At 39.0% G+C, this 24,017-nt stretch overlaps 1 protein-coding gene across 1 annotated transcript in view; it reads right to left on the reverse strand.

Annotated features, from left to right (window-relative positions):
- Window positions 1–7,504: 7,504 nt before the first annotated feature.
- Window positions 7,505–24,017, reverse strand: part of LOC137199729 (transcription factor IIIB 90 kDa subunit-like) — a 125,420-nt gene continuing 108,907 nt past the window's right edge. The window contains exons 17-19 of the mRNA XM_067614232.1: window positions 22,045–22,096; window positions 10,403–10,562; window positions 7,505–7,763 (exon numbers count right to left, since the gene is read on the reverse strand). Coding sequence (XP_067470333.1) covers window positions 7,726–7,763; window positions 10,403–10,562; window positions 22,045–22,096 — 250 coding nt within the window. The 3' untranslated portion in view covers window positions 7,505–7,725. The remainder of the gene's footprint in view (window positions 7,764–10,402; window positions 10,563–22,044; window positions 22,097–24,017) is intronic.

Below are 24,017 nucleotides of genomic sequence, written 5' to 3' on the forward strand. Positions count from 1 at the left end.
CATCCAGCTTTATTTAACCCTCCTCTGTTGTTGTAAACTGCTCCACAAAAGAGGAATGGTTTACAGCTTTTGAGACAGGACTTGATAGCATGAATGTCTTTAAAATAAACTGTGCAAATGTATTGCTTTATTAGTGATTGTGCTAACAGCTTGCTAACTGTGAGGGAGAAGTAAACAGACTGACTAGTGCTAGCATGTTCCCAGCTTGCTAGAGTGTTAGCCGTTAGTTTGCTAGCTATAGCTAGTTCTGTGAGTTGTCACTATGGCAACAAACTTTAATAGCACTGCCTATTTCACCGAGACATGTGGATGAGTTTTGCTTTGCTTTCTTGTGTGATCAAACCTTTAAGAGAGAAGTCAAATGAGGATTAATTGTTTGGAGGAGAAAATAGGTCAAAAAAAGAAGGAAAGAACAGGGAATCAGATGGTCTACAACAGGGGTTCTCAACTGGTCTCACGCTGGGACCCACATTTTCCCATGGTCATTAAGTCGTGACCCACTTTTATAGAATTCAAACCTAGCAAAGTTATTTTTCAAAAATATCCTTCAAAAACACACGTATGTCATCTTTTTGAAACATAAATAGATATATTTACATGTACAAAGTGCATTTCAAAGCACATTAAGAAACTGAGGAGGAAACTGCATGCACACTAAAATAAATATCAAAACTGCACAAAATAATATATAATAATAATAATAATAAAATACTCTCAGTTGCAAGCACTTCACTACATATTACACAATGGGGTTTCTGTCCCTTTTTATCCTCAATGTATGGTTACCATGGCTACGGCGCAAGACTGCTGCACGTCTCTCTGTCAAAATATATTTTGTCCAACATCAGATGCGCATTAAATATTATTTATTTATTTTTGACCAGCTGTCCGCTGTCCCATCCAGAACGGGTCCGTGACCCACTTTTGGGTCATGACCCACCAGTTGAGAAACACTAGTCTAAAACATGGAGGGACGTCGGTGGTAGAAGAAGAGAAGAAGAAAGTGAACAAAGTGAGATGAAGGTGAAAGTTAAGAGGTAGAGAAGGATGGAGGGAAAGAAAAGAAAACAAACATCTCGGAGGTGAACAAGCTGCTCGTATTTCTTTCTTTGTAGCGACGGAAACAGGAGACAAAGAGAAGGAAGTTAAGGGAAGGAGGAAGAGGGAGGAAGGAATTGCTTCTTCTTTTTCTTTAGAGTCATGCTCGAAGCTGAAAACCTTAAAAAGAAATCTGTGTCGGCTTGCAGAGAAGGGAGAAAAAAACCTGTTTAATCAAGTTGTGTAAAGGATATTTTTCACAGGCAGGAGGAATCCTTTGGCTTGTGGCTCCTTCGCTGTGGAAGGGCAACAAGGTCACAAACTGCTAAACAGCCAACTTTATTTTTATTCCTCCCTCCCCTCCCTCCCTCGGCTGCTCTGTAAAGGTTACAGCAAAAGTTTGGTGTCGGAGGAAGATTAAGTTTCAATAAAACTTCTTTTCGAGTGTGGAGGGGAGGAGGAGAGCTGGCAAATACCGAAAAGCTGCGTAGGTACAGTCGTCCCTCGGGGAGAGAGAAGCGAGAAGGGGCGGGTGGAAAACTGAGAGGGCGTCTTAGAAAGCTGACCTGACAGCACAATTACATAGCATCATAAAGCATGGAATTATTTTCCGGTCCGTGTTAGGGGGTAAGAAGAAAAAAAAAAAAGTCAACCTTAAAAAGGGACACTAGCGGAGGGTCATACAGAGTGTAATTTAATAGTTTTCTCAAATCTTTCTGTTCCATAAAAAGGCCCGAGGCGTCGTTCCGTTTCATGTCAGGTTCAGTCGGTGGCGGCTACGAAGGGGACGATAATTCCCCGAGACAGCTCACGGCTTACTCGTGACATTTTCACGCCGTCTAATAATCTGTTAATAGGACTAATTTAGCCGCACTTCAAATGAACCGGTCACGGTAATTGAATCTTGGGACTTCTTATTTTCCAACGTTTTAAAACAAGGTCATTAAACTGTCTGACTTTTCTATGACCAGAATAAAGCTTTTTTTTTTTTTTTTTTACCAGAGCAAAGTCAAAATTAAAACTAATTATGGTTCATTTTTACAGAGCAGGTAGTCCTTGGATTTCTTACCCAATTTCCTCACATAGGTCATTAAACTTTCATAAGATGTAATGAAATCTTTCTGCAAATGGATATATGTATAGTTCAGCATCTTGGAAATTAACTTGTCATCTCTAAAATAAAATATAGAGACTCCTATGTTTTAAAATATTACAGCTTTAATGCATTTAATTCAGTCAAATTAAAGAATGTGCAGCTTTTCAATAAAACTTAATTATTGTTCTTATTAGACTAAAAAAAATCTTCTTCTGATAATATTTCATAAATTGTTAATTTCCCCCCCCAAAAAGCTGTAAATTTCTTTCAAAAGTACAATTATGTTCAAATTTTGTAACATTAGTCATTTTTCACGTTCTCAGATCTTCACCTCACACTCGGGGTCGAGACGTTTTCACCATCGGCTCTTTTAAAAGACCTGGACATGAAAAATGTGACACCTTTTGAAAATAATATATACATTCAACCTGCAGAAGCTTTTCTTGAATTTGGGCATATGAATCATTTTCCATAAATTTTCCAGTGACTGTAGTAATCCTTTTTAAATGCAGCAGCCTCGCACTGACAGAGGTAAATTTGAAGACATGATTCAAAAATGAGTTGTCAACCGTGCGGGTGCTGCAGCTCCTCCTGTAATACGGACCGAGTTACTTGTCAGTCTTACAAGACATTTGCAAAGTAGAAAAAAAAAAAAAAAGTGCACGAGGCAGCAATTACGTTTTCTAAACGGTCGTATGCAGAAACAGTTTTAGCTGCATCTCAAATTTGGCACCGTGTTAAAGCTGTGCAGAGTTTCTAACCTTGAATCAGAAGCTTCACAGGTTGAACTGTGAACATTTGCAAGTCACTGGGCTAAAATAACAACTCAAAGTACTTCTACACTTCTCATTGGCTGAGAAGGCAGAAACATGACAGTCTTATTCATGTTCGCAACCGGAATCTACAACCTGAAGATGAGATGAGAAGCCTGATACATGAAATATTAATGAAACGTAGCTGACAGAGTCAATTAACAGCTGTTGAAGCCTCCTGTTCTTCACCAGCTACTGATTCACAACTATGAAGCTGATCAGATTCAAATGTTGATAAGATATGAAACAACTGGTAGATTCTTAAATTGACTGAATGAAAAATAGTGAGGAAAGATAAAAGGTTTTTTTAAGAGATTTGTTAGCAAAGGAGTTTAATGAATTCTGGGTATTTAGCAGATCTGTCCACATTGTAACCAGCTATCGGAACTCATCTTGAGCAAAATCCACACTGACGTCAGATGCAAAGTAACAAAAACTTATTCCACTGGACTGCATGCTAATGTCTAGCATGACTTCACTCTTCATGTTAGCTGATTTCTGTATCAGCATCTTTTCTGCCTACATCATTTTCAGTCAACACAGAACCTGCTAGCTGCCGTTAATTTGAGGATTTCCACATTGTGTTACTGAAAAAATTCATATTAATATGGTGTATTTAGTCATTTACATGATTCTGTTGACATTAAGGCTCCTGTGTTTAGGATTTGAAATAAATATCTGACTTTCCTTGTGGCCTCTGGTGCAGGAGGATGAACTGACTCAAAGCAACACCTTCCATAAACCAAAAACTTATGTAATCAGAATATTTGAAAGATGTTTTAATCACAAAGTATTCTGCACATAGAAGCGGAAAGAGGGGCCATTAAAGGAGAGTGTTTTTATTTACCAGTGTTGATGGTAAACGTAGTTAATTCCTGCGTGTGCTATATTGACTGAGAAAGAGTTTGTCTGCTTTTCTGCCTACATGTACCAGGATGCATTGCGTGCAAGCTTCTGAAGCCCAACCCCCACTGGCCATATCCTGTCTTACAGCTAACGCAGTCGCAGCCTTGACCTCTATCTGCTTCATTTCTTCCGCCGTATACTCAAACAAATATGGCTGAATATCTGTTGGAAACGTAGCTAGTTTGCAATACAAGCGAAGAGAACAAGGAAGTTTTGTTTTTGAGCAACATCTAGAGCCCGCCCCCTGGCTACCGAGAGGCGGAGACTAGAAATCCAAGCTGAAACAGCTTTACTTGCCTCCAACTACGTCACTGTACATGTCAAATGACGGCGCTGGTGCTGGAAGAACATTGGCAACAACTGCTGGCGTTTATCACACTATATCCCTATTTCAGATAACTGGAGATAAAGTTGAAAATTGATGAAATGGTCCCTTTGAAGTCCTAAAGCATCTTTTCCAAAGAAAGATCAGATTTTGTCTCTTGACTGAGCTGGAAACACTTTCAGTTTTCCAGAAACTGTCTGAACAGACCAGAGAAATCGTTACACGTAAAGTCTCAGCGTTCATCATCTGATGTAAGCGCCTCCTCGGTTTCAGATTTCCTCCCACTCTGATGAGTGACTCATCTTTCTATAGAATCCCTTCACACACACACACACACACACACACACACACACACACACAGAGCAAGAGACACCTAATATCTCTGAAAACAATACATCTAGAAAAGTGACATAAGTGAACAGGTGTGAAACGATCCGGCGGCAGCAGAGAAACAGTATCTGATACTTATCTGATCAAAGCATTGTCAGTCATGGAGGATGGTGTCAGATCATGATGTTGTCTTTTATCATGAAGAGTTCAGGCTGAGTTCAATTTTTCATAGAAATGATAGAAAAAAAAATAAAAAAAATTAGACCAAAAAGAAAAACTGTGGGTGAGTCAATAAAATCTTGTGGGATTTAAAAAAATGGCTCATTCAGAAGAACAAAAAGGTGGAATGTGACATCAACACTGAGCACAAGAGAGTGATCATCAACAGAATTATGAAACAACTTAAAAGAATTTGTCCCAATTAAGGATGAAAAAATAATTCATATATAAAATATATTGTGAGGCACATACAGTATAGAAGAAAACTGAGGACAGACCTGGTCAATATCAGGAAAATGAAGTCAAAACAAAGTTTATAGTTAAAGTCAATCTAGTCTAACTTCGGTCTCAGGTCATTTGAGACAAGTCCAAGTCAAGTCTCAAGTACCTGAAGGCAACACAAATCAAGTCCCAGATAATTCACCAGAAGTTGAATCCAAGTCAAGTCTAAAGTCTCTGCAGACGAGTCCAGATCAATTCTCATGTCAAAGTCCATTCAGACCAGTTTAAGTCAAGTCTCAAGTCATCTGAAACAAGTCAAAAAGTCTACAGTCAAAGTAAATCAGTTTAATTTAGATCTCAGGTAATTTGAGTGTCCAAGTCTGGCCTCAAGATTGTCTCAAATCCATCAAGACGAGTCCAAATCAAGTTCAGAGTCTTTACAGAAGGTTCAAGTCAAGTTTCATGTCAGTCAGTTGAGACAAGTCCACATCAGTCTAAAGTCGTCCAAGTCAAGTCTAAATCAAGCCTCGTGTTTGTTGTTGAGGGGAAGTCAGGTCTCAAACCTTTGAGGGCCAATCAAAGTTTTCCTAAAAAAAAATGAAAGTGGAGATGAAATCGTTCAGATCTTCATTTTTAACCATCAAAGTCAGGCGGCGATAAACACTTTCTTTCCAAAAGGCTCAATAATCTAATACACATGGCCTTCCAGACACTTATAATTATGATATTTTACCAGATCAAAACCTGAGACTAAATGTTTTTGTCTTTCTAGTCGTTAATCTACAGATTGTGTTTGTGATTGTGTGTAAATCGAGTGTTTCGAACAGTAAATATGGTGCAGATCAACATGTTTCCTGTAGTCCTTCATCCAATGAGACATTACGTGCAGAAACCTTGCATGTTTAGTCCTCTGGCCTTTTTAAACTTCCTAACAAATCACCATATAAAATCATATTCAACCTGAAATAACAGAGAAAAACTGGTTCTGGTGTCCAAGCTGTTCTGTAAATATAATTTTCAGACACAAATAAAACACTGTCACACATGATTTCTCTACAAACACTGACAAAAAGGAAACAAACAACAGCTTTTTTTTTTTCATTTAGTGAAATCTTTACTGTAGCAGCAAATTCACACAACATTATGCAGATGTAACATCATGAACTGTAGCAGCAGCACAGAGGCTTAAAAATCAAGACGCCTCATTAAATACTGTTGTGTCAACACAGTGAAAAGGCCACAATCTCTCTTTCACCTCCCAAATATCATCATCATCATCCTCATCCCCCCCCCCCCTCCCCTCCCAAAACACAAAAAATCATAAAAGTTTTAAATACAAAATAGATCTGATCTCTGATCTGCTTCCTTCTTTTCAAATTGTAAAATATAATATTGCAGAGAACATATTTACATCCTGACTTTAAACATCTCTCCGGCCTGTTGACAGGACATCGTGAAGAATATTTCAACAGAAAACGACACAGTTTCATAAATTAAAAGTAGAGAATTCCATCAAAAAAAAAAAGAAAACCCAACTTAATAGCAAAATAAAAACAAATCAAATCATATTTTTTAAACTAACCACCTCCAAAATTAAAATCTCACTATTGTTTTTCAGTAAGCTCTGGCACATTAACCTGGGATTGCTTGAATATAATTCTTCAAAAGGCAACATCATCAGTTTAAATACTTTGGCTTCGGCAGAGCAGACGTGTTGTCTGTCCACCAATCAGCTAAGGCATTAATATTAATATTAATAAATACTAATCTGACCAGTAAGGTTGTTTGAACCACTTTCTGAACCAGAAATGACGGTAAAACACTTTGCAAATACTGATAATTATGATAAATATCACGCTAACCTGATAAGTTTTTCAGCATGTTGTTGTTGTTTTTTTTTTAATAATCAGACATCATATGTTTTTAAGACAGAAGTAGGTGTCAGGAAGTACAACGAGGAAGTCACATGACGGTTAAGTACTCGAGTGTTATGGATACAAAGTGCAAGTTTAAGGATAATATGGTTTTTTTTGTTCGGCTTCTCTTTTTTGCTACATTAAAAACTTCCTCAATATCTCGACCAAAAAAATCTAGTCGGGAAAGTTTCTAGTCAGACGAGATGAAAAAATTCATCCTCGAGACAAAGTTCAACAGCGTTTGTTTGTCACATGACGAGAACTTTCCAGTAAGCAATGATTCAGCAATTTTTACAGGTCAGAAGACCTCCAGCATGAACTGGGCTAGTGTTTTAAAGTTGTCTGTGTTATTATAACTATTGTTTCAGCTGCATTTAAGTGACTGTTTCACAACCACACATTGAGATACAGTCAATTAAATGCTGTTCAAACGTCAGTCTTATCTATATATGTGTATGTATTTATGCTAAATCAATACTTACTTGTTTCCTACCTTTGGTTTTGCAATATTGCGGCTGCATGCTGCCTTTGACCCGCACTGTTCAGATATACTCGTATCCCTTGTTTCCACTTCACCATCTCTGTCAGCATCCAAGCAGTGTCTGTCCCAGTTTGTTCCCAGTTTGAACCAGGTGTGTGATTTCTTTTTTTTTTTTTTTTTCCATCTTTTGTTCTCTTGCATCACTTTTTTTTTTTTCCTGATGGGAATCATCTCTCGTTCCCCTACAGCGTCTCGTCTCCCATCTGTGACCGCTCTTCGCTGCAGCCGTTTTGTGTCCCTGGTAGTAAACATTTAACGCAGCTGAGGTCGCAAAACGGTCCGTACCGGTTGAGGATAGTGATCCGGGGGGAAAACCGCTGCTAGAATCCGTCATCGTAATCTCCATCAGAGCCGTAATCTGGAGGGTGAAACACACAAGGAAGGAAAATAACTTTAAATTACATGTAGACAGACTTTACTCTCTCCCAAAGGATAACTGGTGATTAATCGGTGTTATTGATGGTCACCAAAGAGGCATCAAAGAGTATTAAAACATGTCAAATACCAAACACTGAACAAACTGTTTTAGATTCTTATTGTTGTTTAGTAGCTTTTCTCAGATATGTTCCAATATTTGCTAATTCCACATCATATTTAGACAAAGTTTTTGAATAACATTAAAAGTGCTGCTGTTTATAGAAGTCTAGAGACACAATATACTTTTGATATGCTTGAAGAATATAAAGCTAGAAGTAGAACTAACGATTATTTCCATTATCGATTAGTTGTTTGGTCTTTAATGTGTCAGAAAATAGTGAAAAATGTCAATCAGTGTTTCCCAAAAAGCCCAACGTGCCGACTAACAGTCCACAACCTAAACATTCTCAGTTTACTGTTAGTAGAAGTTTACTACTCTCAGTTTACTACTAGAAGACTAAAGAAACCAGAAAATCACATTTAAGAAGCCGAAACGGGAGAATTTTAGTATTTTTTTTGCCTTTTAAAAATTACTGATGATTCATTTCTTATCATAATAATTACTGACTAATTGTCTGCTGATTGATTAATTGACTAATCGTTGCAGCTCTACGTTGATGATCCACTCTGATGTTTAGGAAGCAGTCAGCTGGTTGAACCTCACAACCAAACATGATGAAGTTACATTAAGCTGCTGAACAGATAGAAACATCTACCTCAAGTCTGTCTAATCTAAACTAAAAACTCTTCTGTAACTTTATTTTATTTCATTTGACTGTAATTGATTTCATTTTCCACTTCAGTGTGTTATAAATGTTTAAAGAACTTGAAGCTGCTCGTTAAGCTCAAATAAACTTGATGAAACATTAACGCATTGACACATTTGGATGAACTTGTACAGGGTTTTTGTAAAGTATCAGTTATTATATTGGTTTCAATCAATACTCTACAGAGAGGTGAGCCGGTGATTGACAGCTCATCAGTTTCACTTTAACACCGGCTGTGAAAATGCCGACGGGAAACGTGAACAAGAAACCCTCAAGAGAGCCGAGAAGTAGACGAGCTGAGAGGAACTGCATGAACGTAAAACAAGGAAAAGTAAACACGCTCCAGAGATTCGACCTTCCAGAAGACGTCCGACAGAGACGCTCTGTGTGACTTCACGAGGAGCATCGACAGGTCAGAGCAGTAAAAAGTGAAAAGTGTCACATCGCTCGCTGCGGGAGGAACGGCGAGACCTTCCATCATCTGACTGGCGTTTAATCTCCAGCGTCGGCGTCCCGCTCAACCGTTCCGCGAGTCTCTAGCAGCTCCAGAGGTGCTGCTCTGAGGCTGACCCTGACCTTTGACCTCGCTGCATGACTATAAACAAAGAGTTTCCCTACAGGAATCAATTAAGTGACTGAAAATTTTTTTTTTACTGCGGCAGAGTCAGGGTCCTTAAAGTTTAACAGCCGGAGACGTAAAGTGAAGAAATTTAATCTGAGCTCATTAAAACATACCAGGAGTCCGAGCGGTGACCCGGAGAGGCCGATTCATTAAAAAAAAGTGACTCGGTGAGTGTGAACGAAAGTCAAATGTTCAGATGAAGTGATGAGAAATGAGACTTGTTTACTGGAAATGAAGGAATCTGACAACCAAGATATTATTTATTTATTGATTCTAGTGCAGCAGTTTGACTGTTTCTGTCTTGTTTCAAGAAGAAAACTTCACAATAAGATGATCAACAATCAGTCAATCAATTCAATCAACAGTAACGTTGATAATTGATTCATTCTTTTAAGTAATTTACTAAACAAATGTAGGTATCAGCTCCTCTAAACCCAACAAGAGTCTAAATCCCTTTTTTTTTTTTTTTTTAAAGATTTTATATTTCAATCATAATTTAACTGTTTAAACATGTGAACTTTATGTTTACTTTGTATTAAGTGTGTTTACATGAGCTGTTTATGTGCTGACAACAAACGCAGGAGCTCAAGATATAAAACTATGATCAGAACACTGTAAATACCGTATTGGCTGGAATAGAAGACCACCCTGATTATAAGACGACTCTCACGCTTTTATGGCTCTTTTTTTTTTGTTGTTGTTTATTTTCATTTTCCTGCTCCTCATCATCTGTGACAGCAGATCTTCTTGGCTGCCTGACAGATGATTCAGTCCTCGTTGTGTTTCTGCAGTAATTCATGAATTTATTTCCTCTGTGCGATTAAAAACACGGTAAACACGCTTCTCCTGCAGGTTAAACTGACCTCATATCTCTAAGACTGACGGACTAACAGACTCAGTGTAAACAGACACACGCAGCAACATTAAGGCTACGACGGTCTCTGCAGAAGCTGTTACACCAGTTCGATCTTGTGAACATGTGATTGATCTAATCTGAAAATATGAGACGACCCTCATTTTTCCAGAATACGTGTGTTGTAAAAGCTTCAGCCACATTTTCAGTCTGTAGGAAATCGTTTACACTGTGTTTACTGTATAACTGACTGAAATAAACATCTACTTCAATAAATGACAACATCTGATGACACATATTCTCCTGCAGTTTAAAGAAAACACTGCTTTAAAACTGACCGTGGCCTCCCATCAGCTCCATGGCGCTGACACAAGTCTCCTCCTCCTCCTCCTCTTCCTCATCCACCGCTACATCATCGTAGACGACGGGCCCGCTCTCCACCAAAACGCCGCTGGCGGGGGCTCCGACAGGCACCGGCAGGGGGTTGGGGTTGGCAGTCTGTGCAAACAGGAAATATTGTTGGTGGTGGAGCAGATGTGGATCGTTTGGTATTTTTAATATTTTCCTCTGCGTGACACACGAGTTTTCCTCCGGGGAAATCTAAGCTAGATCTGATATCTCGTATGATAAAAATAATAAACATAGTGTAGCATCATAGTGGTTGTGTGTGTGTGTGTGTGTGTGTGTGTGTGAGCTGTAAGCCGTAGGGCAGGTGGAGGGCACACACAGGCTGGTGAGGAAATGTTTCATCTGCTGCATCGCTCCCCACATATGACTAAATACTGCATCAGAGCGTGACCGCAGCCTTTATTATGTTACATTATCTAATTTTGGATTCTGCTGTTTAAAATTCTGCATAGTCTACGGTGGATCTTGTATCGTACAGGAGGGTCAGAGATTAACCGGAGCCTGAGGGCACAAATAACCCTCCAAGTTCATAAAAAAAAAATTTGTGAAATTAAAAGAGAAGGGTTGAGGGTAAGTGTAGGGGGCAAAAATGTAATTAGAGCAGCCTTTTTTTTTTGCATTTCACCCCGTTCGCATCGTCTCAGTCGAGCTGTGAAATGTCTGTGACGCACGGCTGTGACGACTTTCCCCCCTCCTCCCTCCTCCCATAAGCAACTGCAGGTGAGTCTGTAACCAGGAGAGTCTTTCCAGTGCATGCTGGGAGACAAAAATGGAGCAGCTTTTGATCAGAAAACAAAGCTGCCTGAAAACAGGAAGAGATTTGGGCAGCAGTAAGTAAGAGAAAATAAACAGCTGGTATAATAACAAGGCGACCCTGCAGCAGAGGTCAGATGTGTTTCCAACTGTGGAAAAGATGATAAAAACAATTGTGAGAGATTTAACCTGCTGGTGTGACATGATCTTTTACAGATTAGAGGTCATTTTTTCCACAAAAAGATACAAAGTTCCAGCACGTTAGCTACAACTAATGATTCATTTGCTCAATATGTATTTTGATTAACACATCAGAGTCTGACTTTGTCTCACCAAGTAGTACAAAACCCCCAAAATATTACATTTACAGTAATTAGTTATCAAATCAAGTCAAATTAATCGACTAATTGTTGCAGCTCTACACACTGTAACCTACTGTTGTTTTCTTTTGCATTGCACATGAGGCACTACGTGTTATTATGCTTCAGATTTATTCACATTACAGCTGAAACACAACTGTCTTTGCACTGCTAGTTCTACTATAACTTCAGGTTTCATCCTATTAGCTACAGTGCTAATGTTGTTAGTGCTTTCTGAGGATTGATACCATAAAGCTAGACTCAGGAGGCTATTAGCTTAGCTTAGCATGAAGACTGGAAGCAGGAGGAAACAGCTAGCTTAGTTCTGTCTTAAGTTCAGAACCCCACTTAACAGCAGCTCTAAAGCTTCACTAATGTCTTGTTTGTACATTGTTTAAACCACATATGACGGCGAGCTGAAGCTGAAGATTTCACTTTGTAGAAACCTGATAAATCAGTTGTGATGTATTCATCCGTCAAATGGATCCAACTTTTTAAGCAAAACTGCTAAAAACAAAACAAAAATCACTGGTTTCAGCTTCTAAAACCTGAGATGTATAATAGTAAACTGAATATTTTGTTGGGAGGTGTCGGGTCGTTGACCTGTACACGCCTCCAATCACATGTGGATCAATAAATCAATAGATCATGACTAATTTACCTTCATTCACTGGCAGATGAACGTTTCTCATGAACAAGAAAAATCCAAATGAGGCTGAAACAGGAAAATCTCTGTTTTTTAACTGTTCTGATGCAAAGAGGACAAACATATTTCTGACAAATTATTGTTAAATGGCTGTTTTAGCCTCAGAGATACTTCAGTTCTCAGTCACCAGCAGTCAATAGTGAGAAGGGGTCAAAGGTCAGAGTAATGTCACTGGGAGCACTGAATTATCATTACAGAGAAAAATGAGGGTTAAATGACTTGAATAAGAGGCTTTTTTTCATCAGTGTGAACAGCAGCTCTAAAGCTTCACTAATGAACATGTGTCTTGTTTATTTGTACACCAACAGAAATGTTAACTGTGTAAAACCACATATGACGGCGAGCTGAAGCTGAAGATTTCACTTTGTAGAAACCTGATAAAAGATTAAATCAGTTGTGATGTGTTCATCCGCCATACTTAACCAACTGAAAAAAACACGGTGTCTTAGAAAAGTTGAAATAATTAAACTGAAGGTAATAACATTAGAGCTGAAACGATTAGTCGACTATTTTGACTCTTGTTTCAGTCATTTTTTTAAGCAAAACAAAACAAAAATCACTGGTTTCAGCCTCTAAAACGTGAGATGTATAACAGTAAACTGAACATTTTGTTGGGCGGTGTCGGGTTATACAGAGAATATCAGAAACAAGTATCGTCCGTGGCCATAAATGTCACCGAATATCGTATCAATAAAGCTCTGCTGCCATTTTCAACGACTGACTCGAGACGCTGTGTGTGTGTCTGTGTGTGTGTCTGTGTGTGTGTGTGTGTGTGTGTGTGTGTGTGTGTGTGTGTGTGTGTGTGTGTGTGTGTTTTTAATACTGTGCTGCAGAAAAATTTCCCTCCGGATAAAAACACACAGAGTTACATCTTATCTCATTTCTGAAGAACTACGTCTCAACTTCAATCTGAGTTTTATTTATTTTGCTTAGTGCTGAACTGTACAGATATCAAAAGGAAAACAAACTATTACACCGGGGAGGACAGGTCTACGTGGTGTGGAGGATTTGTTTTTTTTGTTCTTCCTGTCTTACCTGCCTCATGCTAAAAAAAAAAACACAACTAATAAAATATCTAAAAACGCTGCAGATTTTTTTCAGCTTTTGATTAACGTGAATCTACCTTTTTTTTTTTTTTTTTTTTGCAGAGGAAACCCATCATCTTCAGGATTTGCCACAGCGACTAGAAAGAAACCGGCACTTTATCACTTTCCTTTCAGGCAGAGCTAATTATAAAAGCTGGAGGAGAAGCAGGTGGAGGGACCACAGTGTGACAGAGAGATATTTCTGTTCTCCTCAGCAACAGCCTGTTGGAGTCCCTGCTGGGGCCCCTCGTTCCTGCCTTCCTCCCGCTGCCAACTTTCCCTTCAATTTACCTTTCATTTCCTCCTCTTCCATCCTTCCTTCCATACGTTTTTTTTTATTTTATATTTCTCCTTTATTCGACCCACATTCTTCCTCCTTTGCTCCGTCTCTCCCTCTTTTCTGCACATCTTCCTCCTGTTTTTTTCCATCCTCACACTTTGATAAACACTCAAGAAAATACTGACATTAAAACCTTTATAATATTAATTATCAAACTCAATCTTTTCCTTTTCTTTTGTCCTTTTTTTCCTCTCGGTGGCTCCCTGCTGACTTTCACCTCACTGGGCTGTGAAAGGCTCCTCATCACAAGAGCTGGACGCCTCATTAAGCGCCGGCGAACACGGGCGAAAGAAATAAAAAAAATAATAATTAAAGAGGAAAACATAACAGCATAAACACAGTGCTCTGGACTAATTAGGAGGTGAGAGCTGTTAGACGGGTCAGGATGAAGGGTCTGTGAGGAGGAAGATGTTTTCTGTGTATGTGAGAGATTAGGAGCTCATATTTATACAGAGGTAATGTCGCACTCCGTCGTGTTTATTTACACCTTCAGTCGACTTCGTCTGAGTCTCGGTTCTCCTAACGAGAGACTTTCTCGTTAGGAGCGAGAACGCGACCGACTCCAGGAAACAGAGGTGGTTTTATGGGTTTAAGGACGGTGACATTTGATAGCCTGTAGTTACTCGCGTGTGGAGCTTCTGGCAGAAGGAAATGAACTGAGAGGAAAACTGCAGTCAACACCGGAGCTGCAACAAAATAATATCAATTCATTGTTTTAGTTGTTTTTTTTCAAGCAGAAACACCAACATTTGATAACTGTTGGTTATCAAAGATTGGTGACATCACCTTATGACATTTTTCACTAACAACTATTAATTGAAAAGATTATCGACAAATAATCGTTAGTTTCAGCCTCGTCTGGTCTGATGCTCATATGTTTGTTTTTATGTTGCTATGACATCCAGAAAATGTTAATTACACAAAACTTTCCATCACATTTTGCTGAAGTTACTGAGACTGGAAGTCATATTTTTGTATGAAATGATGGTTTTGTTTGCAGATCATATGAATGATAAGCTGCACTTTCTGTTAGTGATTGATGAGGCTGCACTTCTCTGATATAATCAACATGATTAATGGCTCAAACAGATTGATCAACATCATACTAATCAACACAAAACAAAGCAAAGCAAATGTTACATTAAATACATTAGTTGAGCTTTAAATGGTCACTATGTCTATCAGCAAAATCTTTTAATATAGAATATCATTTTGTCAGTAATTTTACCTTTATTTAATAGTTGTAAGTTGTACATATTTGTGTTATTTTCATTATTTCATGCTGTTATCTTATACTTAATATCAAATACTTGGCTACATAGTATCCAAGGTAACGATGCAGCTATAAAGCATCACCGTGGGAAAAAGTCAGACCGGGCTTGTATAAATGGAAACCTGTAAATAATAATGTATAACTGACCTGAGAGAGACTTTATTACTAATTATAATGATATTGACATTCAGAGTGATTATCTATGATTCATCTGTATCAATAATCTGTAATATAGTGAGTTATTGATCCTGGTCAAGTTTAGACCATCGGCCCTGTAATTTGTTATTTAACGGTTATTAAGCTTCGTCACAGAAATCATTGATTAGTTTTGTAAGTTTCCTTTGATTTTATTTATGTTAAATAGTTTTACTCAGACCGGGTTTGTATCTGCCAGATCCTGAAGTGCTTGTAAGCAATAAACAGACTTCATTGAATCAACATCGGAGCGTCTGTGTGTCTTCGTTGGAGTCAACTGATGTTACTAACTGTCAGCCGTTAGTCCACCATCATCATCATCATCATCACAACGCTACACAGAGACTGCAGGCTGTCACTATTATCAGCCATATAAAAGAAACTTAACGGGGGCTTTATAAACTGTGAGGCTAATACAAACACAAACCAGAGTGCTTAATAATCCTGCATTAATCCACGATACCAATGAAAACAAAAGCAAAATTGGAACCTGCTTTCATTCTCATGGTGCTGTTTTAATACAAGCTAAATCACACACAATCCTGAAATTCTATCTACAGTATAACTCAAGTTATATGTAAATATGTGTCAAATTTTCATGACCAAATAAATAACTGACTGGACCTTTAATAACTCATCTTTAGATCAGTCCATGCTATTACATGTCTGATCAGTAAAACCATCTGTAGGCTTGTCAACCATCAAAACAGTCATGATGCACTTCAGGCGAGTTCACACTGTGCACAGAGTGAATCTTAGAGGCGACGACGTGTCCACGGGAGACGAAAACGTTCCAACTTGAGCTAAAAATTCATCCCGAAACTGTATGACGAGAGGAAAACAACAAAACAGAGGAAATAACTGAGATCAGCCGTCATGTTTGCATCAATTCCAAAACAGTTTGACAGTCACTAGAGAATCCCGATGAGGAAATATGTTTATGATTCATAAGTGGTGATTGAAGTTAAATTTAGTTAAATTTGATAAGAGATGTCACTGAGTACATATTCCAAGACCTTGAAGTCTCAGATTTCTTCAACATCTTCTCACATTGATACAAACAGGTTTTCTCAATGTGTGTGTGCAACCTTTTGTATCTTTGCATGTGTGTTTTAAGCCGGACAGTAAAAGCACCGAACTATAGGAGCTCGTTCAGCCTCTCTGTAAAGTTCTGGTTTATCGGGGTGAACGAGGAGGTCGCTGCGTCTCTACAGGACGAGCTGAAAAAAAAAAAAAACGCTGCACGTCATGCGGTTTACTGCTGGCCTCGCATGACAGTTTCTCTGGGAACCCGAACTTCAAATAGACTCGGCCATCAATTGCCAAGACTATCGCTTGCATAAGCAGACTATAGCGGCAACGGCAGAGAGAGAGAGAGAGAGAGAGAGACTGTGTGCAGTTCAAAGCCCCTCTCCCGTGACCTCATCACCCCTTTTTCAGATTTCTAAGCCTCTCTGAAAATCCCCACATCTCTAACTGTGCTGTCTGTCTGCGTCCACCGGTCCGAATCTCAAAGTCTAAATGTGCTTCGAGGAGGAAGAGGAAGAGGGTAAAAAGGGTAAGTGGAGAGCAGCTGGGCCGGTTTCAACTGGCAGAAATCAAGTTCTCACTCCCCTCTCTATCTTGTAGACTGATCATTTCCTTCCTTGGCTTGTTTGAAAAATGTACAAACTAATTGCTGGGTCACTGAAGAGGGTGAATGAAAACAGTTTTGTTTGTTAAGCGAAAAAACAGAAAAGAACACAATCTGCTCCTGTCGCTGCAGTGAAATGGCAACATTACATAACATGAGCTGCGAGCGGGGAGCAGCCTCAGCCAATGGCGAGGCCCCGTTCGCATCCAGTTCCCAGGGGGAGGTGAGGGGGTTGCTAAGTAACAAGCCTTGTTGACCCGGCCCCTCGTGGCAATGTTTTCTCCCTGGTTGACAGAGCTTGAGCTCCCCGAGCTCTCCCATTCAGAGCTGCCAACAGCACATGATGGAGAGGGAGACAAAGACTGAGGAGGAGGAGGAGGAGGAGGAGGAGGAGGAGATGGAGGGATGGGGAGGAATGTGGAGGAAATATAAAAAGAGTGACGGGAAAAAGAGAGGACAGCAGCGGAGCGGAGAATAAACGGGAAGGGATGAGGAGGACAGGAGGAGGAGAGGAAGCAGGAAGAGATTTGGAGGAGGAGAGGGAACGAAAGAATAAAGTGAAATCATGAAAGAAAGAAAGAGGACAGGAGGAAGATGTGAGAGAAGGGAAACTTCACTCTAAATCTATAAAAGTTTCCCTGTAAAAATCTCATTTTTCAAGTTTTCTTTTGTAAATATTCTGAAAGTTCCTCCATATGGAAACACTCCTCGTCTCTGACCATCAAATTTAATTATTTCAACTTTTTTTTTTTTCTGAGAAGTTTGTTTTTCCATCATGTCAAGTGGCTCCAGATCTCTGCCTGCTCGCTGGTACGGACCTACTGACTCGTTCCATTTCTGTCCTAATCGAGTGCTGGTACTTAAAACTCAGCTCTGCTGCTTTCTCATTACTTCAGATACACATCATCCAGTTAATGTAAATGTCACAGCGGCAAAATAGACCTTCCTGATCAAACAACCTGTGAGAGGAGGCAGCTGTGAGAGGTTCAATACGTCGTCTGGTTAGTCAAAAAGCAGCTTGATAAGAGCTTCTATAAGATATCTGCATGTCCTAAAATCCCCTCCAGAAATGATCAAGTATATGTATATAATATGTGCACTTATTCACGATCCCCGATGCTGCATGTACATACCATATACTACTATGTTTTATATTCCTATTAAACACTGCTCTATATACTACAATACCCATGAGCCTCAGTCACTGTTGCTGTGGAGCAGAGGCCAGTCAGAGGTGAAGTAAATTAATGTTGCTGTTGTATTTTTATCTTTCAGTGAGGTCACATGACAGACCAGCACACTGGACCTCGACCGATAGTTCACCATCTTGCATGACTTGCATTCATCACTTACATTGTTTTTTGCTTCTCCATGTTTACTGTTCGTTTGAAGAGCACTCAACATGTTGTTGAAGCAAGAGGAAACAAAAAAATGTCACGTCCGACGCCCAATTTCATTCCCGACACCCCCACGTCTTTTTTTGGTCTGGTATTTTTATAGTCCAGTTCCAGCATAAGACAAAGCTGTTGTACTAATGATTCAATCTGGACAGTTTTATGTTTCACCAAACATTGTCTAAGTAAAAAAAAAAAAATGAACAAGACTTTGACTTCCCACACCCCTGGACACCCAAAATAACTCCTGCCACTTAGCCGCTGTGTGAAATGATGGAGAGGAACGTAGAAAAAAGTGGTGGAAAAAATAACTCATGAAGCAGCGGTGTGAAGGCAGGAAGGGGATGAAAGAACAGTTAGAAAATGTGTAAAATGAGATATGGGTGGGAAATAGGAGCAGAAAGCCAAATTTAAGACTATTTTAGATCCTGTAATGCTATGTGTGAATGGATTTAGATCCAATTTAAAATCAAATTAAGAAACAAAGCTGGAAAAAGTGGCCTATTTCTAGCTGGAGACGGCTGGTAAAAGCGGTGAATCTATAAAACAGGCAGAATGAGGACATCCGGAAATTAACTGTTCAAAGACATGAAGTCTAACGGGGTTTAAGAAAGCAGATAGGACACATCGGACCGCTAACCTTACTATGGATTCATCTAAAAAAAAAAAAAAACCCCGGCGACTGGCCAACAGAAGCTCATTACTGCAGGGTGGTAAAACAGACCTCTAAAACTGCTGTTTAAGACATTTTTATGTTCAAGTTTAAGGCCTTATTTATTTTAAGACCCTGTCAGAGTTTTTAGGAGCAGTGAACGCCCTGGAGGGAGACAGGGAGAGTGAAGGAGGAGCAATAAGGGAAGGGCAAACAAAGACGTGAAGTGAGGTTCACCTCTCACACGGCTTGAGTGAGTGGAGATTTATTCATCCTCCCCCGTCCACTCTGCAGGAGATCTGAGTAATTAAGCCGTTAATGGCCGAGCAGGAGAGACTGACAGGGAAATATAATCTGTCTCCAGGTGCTGTCTCTTACGGTCACCGCTTCGTTTTTTTTTTTTGTGGAGCCAGAAAGCTTCTGTGTTTGTATAAAGTGAGAGAGATTGTATTTTAAAACACTTAAAGTGGACGTATCATGCACATTTACAGGTCTATATTTATATTCTGGGGCTCTACTGATATATCTCTGCATGATTTACAGTTAAAAAAAACTCCTTATTTATCTTATACTGGCGCATTATGCAGCCCCTCAGTTCAGCCTCCGTCTGAAACAGGCCGTTAAGTTCCTGTTTCTTTAAGGCCCCGCCTCCTGATGAGCTCACTACATAAACAAAAAGTAGTAGTAGCATTTCACTTCTTTTTCCTCCTTTACTTGAAATGTCAACATCTCAAATACATCTGTGCATATGTTCGAGCTGAAATCAGATATGAAATATGAGAGTGAACGACCATAGCGGCAAACGCTGATGTCATCACGAGGAGAAAGCTGAGGCAACTTTGTAAACGAAGTGTTCGGAGCAGGTTGAATCCCTGTCTTATGACTTTCGGGGAGCGTTTTTACATACGTTCACCTAAAGTTTTGGAAGTTTGACCGTGTTTAACAGAAATCTGACATCATCATAACAGTATATAAATAACAGAAAATCACAAAAAGCATGATATGTTTCCTTTAAAAGACAAGTCTGGAGGTTTTCTATGTATTTTAAATTGTCAAAAATCCAATGAAAATACCAAAATGAATGTATTATGTGTCTGTTGGGCGTGTCTGATATATTCCTCTGTGTCATCGAGCTCCATTGTCATCCCCCTACAAGCCTTTAAATTAAAAACACACCAATGAGCCACTCCGTTGCCCTGGGTGACATGTTCCTTCATTACCATGAACACAAACACACACACACACACACACAAACACACTAGTTTATTTTGACTCAGTCCCACACACACGTCATCCTGTTGCCAGAAATACTCATGACATTGCCAAACTCTGGAAAAAGTCCCCCAACAAATGCACTATTTCCTCCTGTTTTAGGAAATGACAGAAGCTTTTTAAAAAATACAACTATATTTATGACTTTTTAGTGTCCGGTAGGAACCAGTGAGCTGGAGCAGAGAGCCACAGACACAGTAGGAAAGTATTAAGAGACACTAACACATTGTTGAATATGTTTTTTTGCCTAAGTTTTGTTGACAATGAGGAACCCCACCCTTATCTTTATTATGTGCAGCATGTTTTCAAGCTAAATTATCACTATTACAGGTAGAAATCACCATAAACTCTCAAGGCATTTATGGGAATGTGCTTTTTTTTCTAATTTCCCCCCATTTCACACTGTAATGTCGTGGCTGACATGTATAAAACCATCTATCATCATAAGAACTTTTCCAACAGAAATGTCTGTTTTTGGTTGATCCAGTTAATTAAATACCTGACAAGTCAAAGATGTTAAAACCATAGACCGTATAAAAATATGGACGTGGTTACCGTGACGTCACTTGTTGGTTTCTGAGGAGCGGTTTTGAAGCTCAAAGCGAGCCGCTCCGGCCGTCGCCATCTTAGCAATGCTTGACTCTGCCTAACTCCCAGCCAATCAAAAATGGGCAAAGAGGCGGGCCGAATGGCTGAAACAAGCCACCTAGCGGCTGGCGGACCTGTCACTCAAAGCAGCCATGTCCTTCATTCTGTATAACTTTACAGCTTAATATAATTCAAACAGGTGAGTTATAAAACAGTTCTCCCCCCGTACAGTCGTCATGAAAGAGGAAATTAGTTCCAGAGACCAAAACCGTTTTTTGTACCAGGCTGTAAACATGTTTATTTCTGCTGTAAAGTTGGGGACTTTAACATGGGGGTCTATGGGGATTGGCCATTCAAGGAACTGCAGTTTTTGGCACTTCTGCATTGGCTTCCTTTTTCAACGTCGGAGGTTGCCGCTTGGTTAAAACACTTTGAACTTTCCAATATTACCATAAAGTCTGTTTACTGACTTGCAACAACACCCACAACGGTCTTATACAACCAGAGATATTAAAGAGATAGACACCAAATTATAAACTGAATGGCAAATCTCTCATTGTCATGGCAAAATATTGTCATTTTATGTCATTTTAACAGTAAGCCTCTCTTGCCTTCAGGCCTTCTGTAACCTTAACTTGTTGTTGCTGTTGTTTAGTGTTCAAACTGCACTTTTTTCTCAGTTTTTATTTGACACCATGGATCATTTGTTCACACAGACAGTAAAGAAAATATTACAGTATTTCCACATTTTCAGATGGAACTAGTGATTGATTTGTGGCTTTGGAAATTGTAACTTTTGTCGATTGCTTGGAAAATACTTTCTATAGTAAATAATAGTCATGACAATAAACAAGGCTACTGGACTATCTGAATGAAAGTCCAAGTGTGTGTGTGTGTGTGTGTGTGTGTGTGTGTGTGTGTGTGTGTGTGAGTGAGTGAGTGAGTGAGTGAGTGTGTGTGTGTGTGTGTGTGTGTGTGTGTGTGTGTGTGTGTGTGTGTGTGTGTGTGTGAGAGAGGTGGAGGAAGAGGAAGATAACACTCAAGTATTCACTAACAGTGAGTGAATAAGTGCGAGAGTGTGTCAGAGAGGAAAAAGCGAAGGGGGGTGGGGGGGGGTTTCTGTCCAAGTGATTGACTGGGTGACTGAGTGTAAGTGTGTGTGTGTGTGTGTGTGTGTGTGTGTGTGTGTGTGTGTGTCTGTTAAGTGCAGGATGGCGAGCGATTGTCTAAGTGAGTGAGCGGGAAGACGAAGCAGAGAGGCGAGTGAGTGAGTGAGTGACGCAGATGAAGAGCAGAAGTGGTGAAGATGAAGAGCAGCTCACCTGCTCTACAGCCAGCTTCTTATTGGTCTGTCCGCTGATGAACGGCTGCAACCTGCAACACAGAACAACAAACAGTCAACCAGATCCTAAACTTCACATTTAATATTCCTCATTCTGTCACGATCTCACTTTATTACCAACATTTCACTTGTTTATTGGGGTTTAACATATTAAGTGATAATTGTGCTACTGTGCACCTTGGATTAGAAACGGTGTCACATTTGATTTTCCAGTTTATTTGTTACTGTTTAACTTATTAATTTAATGTTGTCTTTTATTACAAACATTTATATTTCTGTTGTTTATATGCAGAATACTTCACTCTTAGCAGTTGACTACTTCTACAGACAATTAACACTTGAAGTTATAATCAAAATTTTGATATCAAATCCCACTTTTCACACTATTTATGGTCTGCATTTTTTCTGCATTCAATGTATAAACATTCAGTAATAACTTCTCTATACAGCAGTTTTTATTATTCTCACGCCAGTTTCAGATTACCTTAAGTTTTGACACTCAGTAGTTTAAAGCACAAGAAGGGGTTTGCACGACCATATCAAAGGAAATTAAATGGAATAAAAAGAAAATATCTCATGTAGGAGAGTGTTTACGTGCCGAGAGCGAGACCTAACGTGACCCAAGTATCAAAACAAGACTAGTATCAGTAATATCGATGCTTCAAGGTATTTATTCACCCGCTGCCATTAACGGAGGACTGGAGAGTCACTACTAACAGAAAATAATCACTAAAAGATCCAAGAGCTTGATAACCTCTGTGACTGTTAACACAGAAAGACTCCAAACACAGAAATAACAAAACAAACAAATAAGAAATTCACTTATTACTGTTTTAAATAGTGGCTAGGCTTTACTGTATGACCCTGAAGTCACGTGACCTCAGATATGAAGACATGAAGACTATTATTCACGTTGAAGTACAATCTGAAATGAGTCTACAACAGAATTTATTGTGCAGATATTGAACTTTCTGAGGCCTGACTTAATGATATTCATTTCCAGACATTAGGAGACGATAGAATCGTTCACTCTGAGGACTGATGAGGTTCGTATTTCATTTCATTGTTCACCTCAGCAGCGAGGACGCCGCGTCTGTTCCTGCTCTGCTTCATTTTGTCATTTACAACATTTTCTTGTCCTTCATTTCCATTTCCTTGTTTTTGAGTTTGCTGCCTCGAGCCGGGCGAACATAACGAGACTTACAAGACTGGAAGAAGACGACAGTGAAATACAAAACCTCATCATCTTAATGAAACTCATTCCAGCTGTCGTGTCAACAATTAAATCCTGTTATAATAAATATTAAATATTAATGAAAGGTCCGTGCAGTCCTTGAAGAGGTGATTACCTTCGAAGTAGAGCTTGATACTGTTATAGATAAATAAAATAAACCAGATAAATATACATCAGGCGATATAAAACACAACGTACAAACATTTTGATAAGAATCACTTGAACTCGTTTTTTAAAGAATTATGACCAAGATATGTATTCAGCAGAAGATTATTGAAAAAGTAAACTTGTTAATGCTCAATGCATTTTTGTTTACTGAAGATATGAAATATCTTCAATAAGTGAAATAATATCTGTCAATTTTACAGTCAACAAAGATACACATAGGAAATTTTGGCCATTTTAAGGTGCTTGAAGAAAATTTGTGTATAAAAATGATTAAAGGTGTTAAGGAAAGCTGGAAACACACTGACTCACAAAATGTGATCAAATCCCAGTGCTTTGATCTGCTAACATTAGCATGCTAACACACTCACAATCACAACATGCTGATGTTTAGCAGATAAAATGTTTATCATATTCACTATCTGAGCTTAGTGTGTTAGCATGCTAACATTTGATATAGACAGTAAACATAAAGAACATCTGAGGCTGATGTGAATGTCATTAGTTTTGCAGGTATTTGGTCATAAACCAAAGTAACAAATTAGAACTTTGAC

This window comes from Thunnus thynnus, chromosome 16, assembly GCF_963924715.1.
Source record: "Thunnus thynnus chromosome 16, fThuThy2.1, whole genome shotgun sequence".
Taxonomy (NCBI): Eukaryota; Metazoa; Chordata; class Actinopteri; order Scombriformes; family Scombridae; genus Thunnus; species Thunnus thynnus.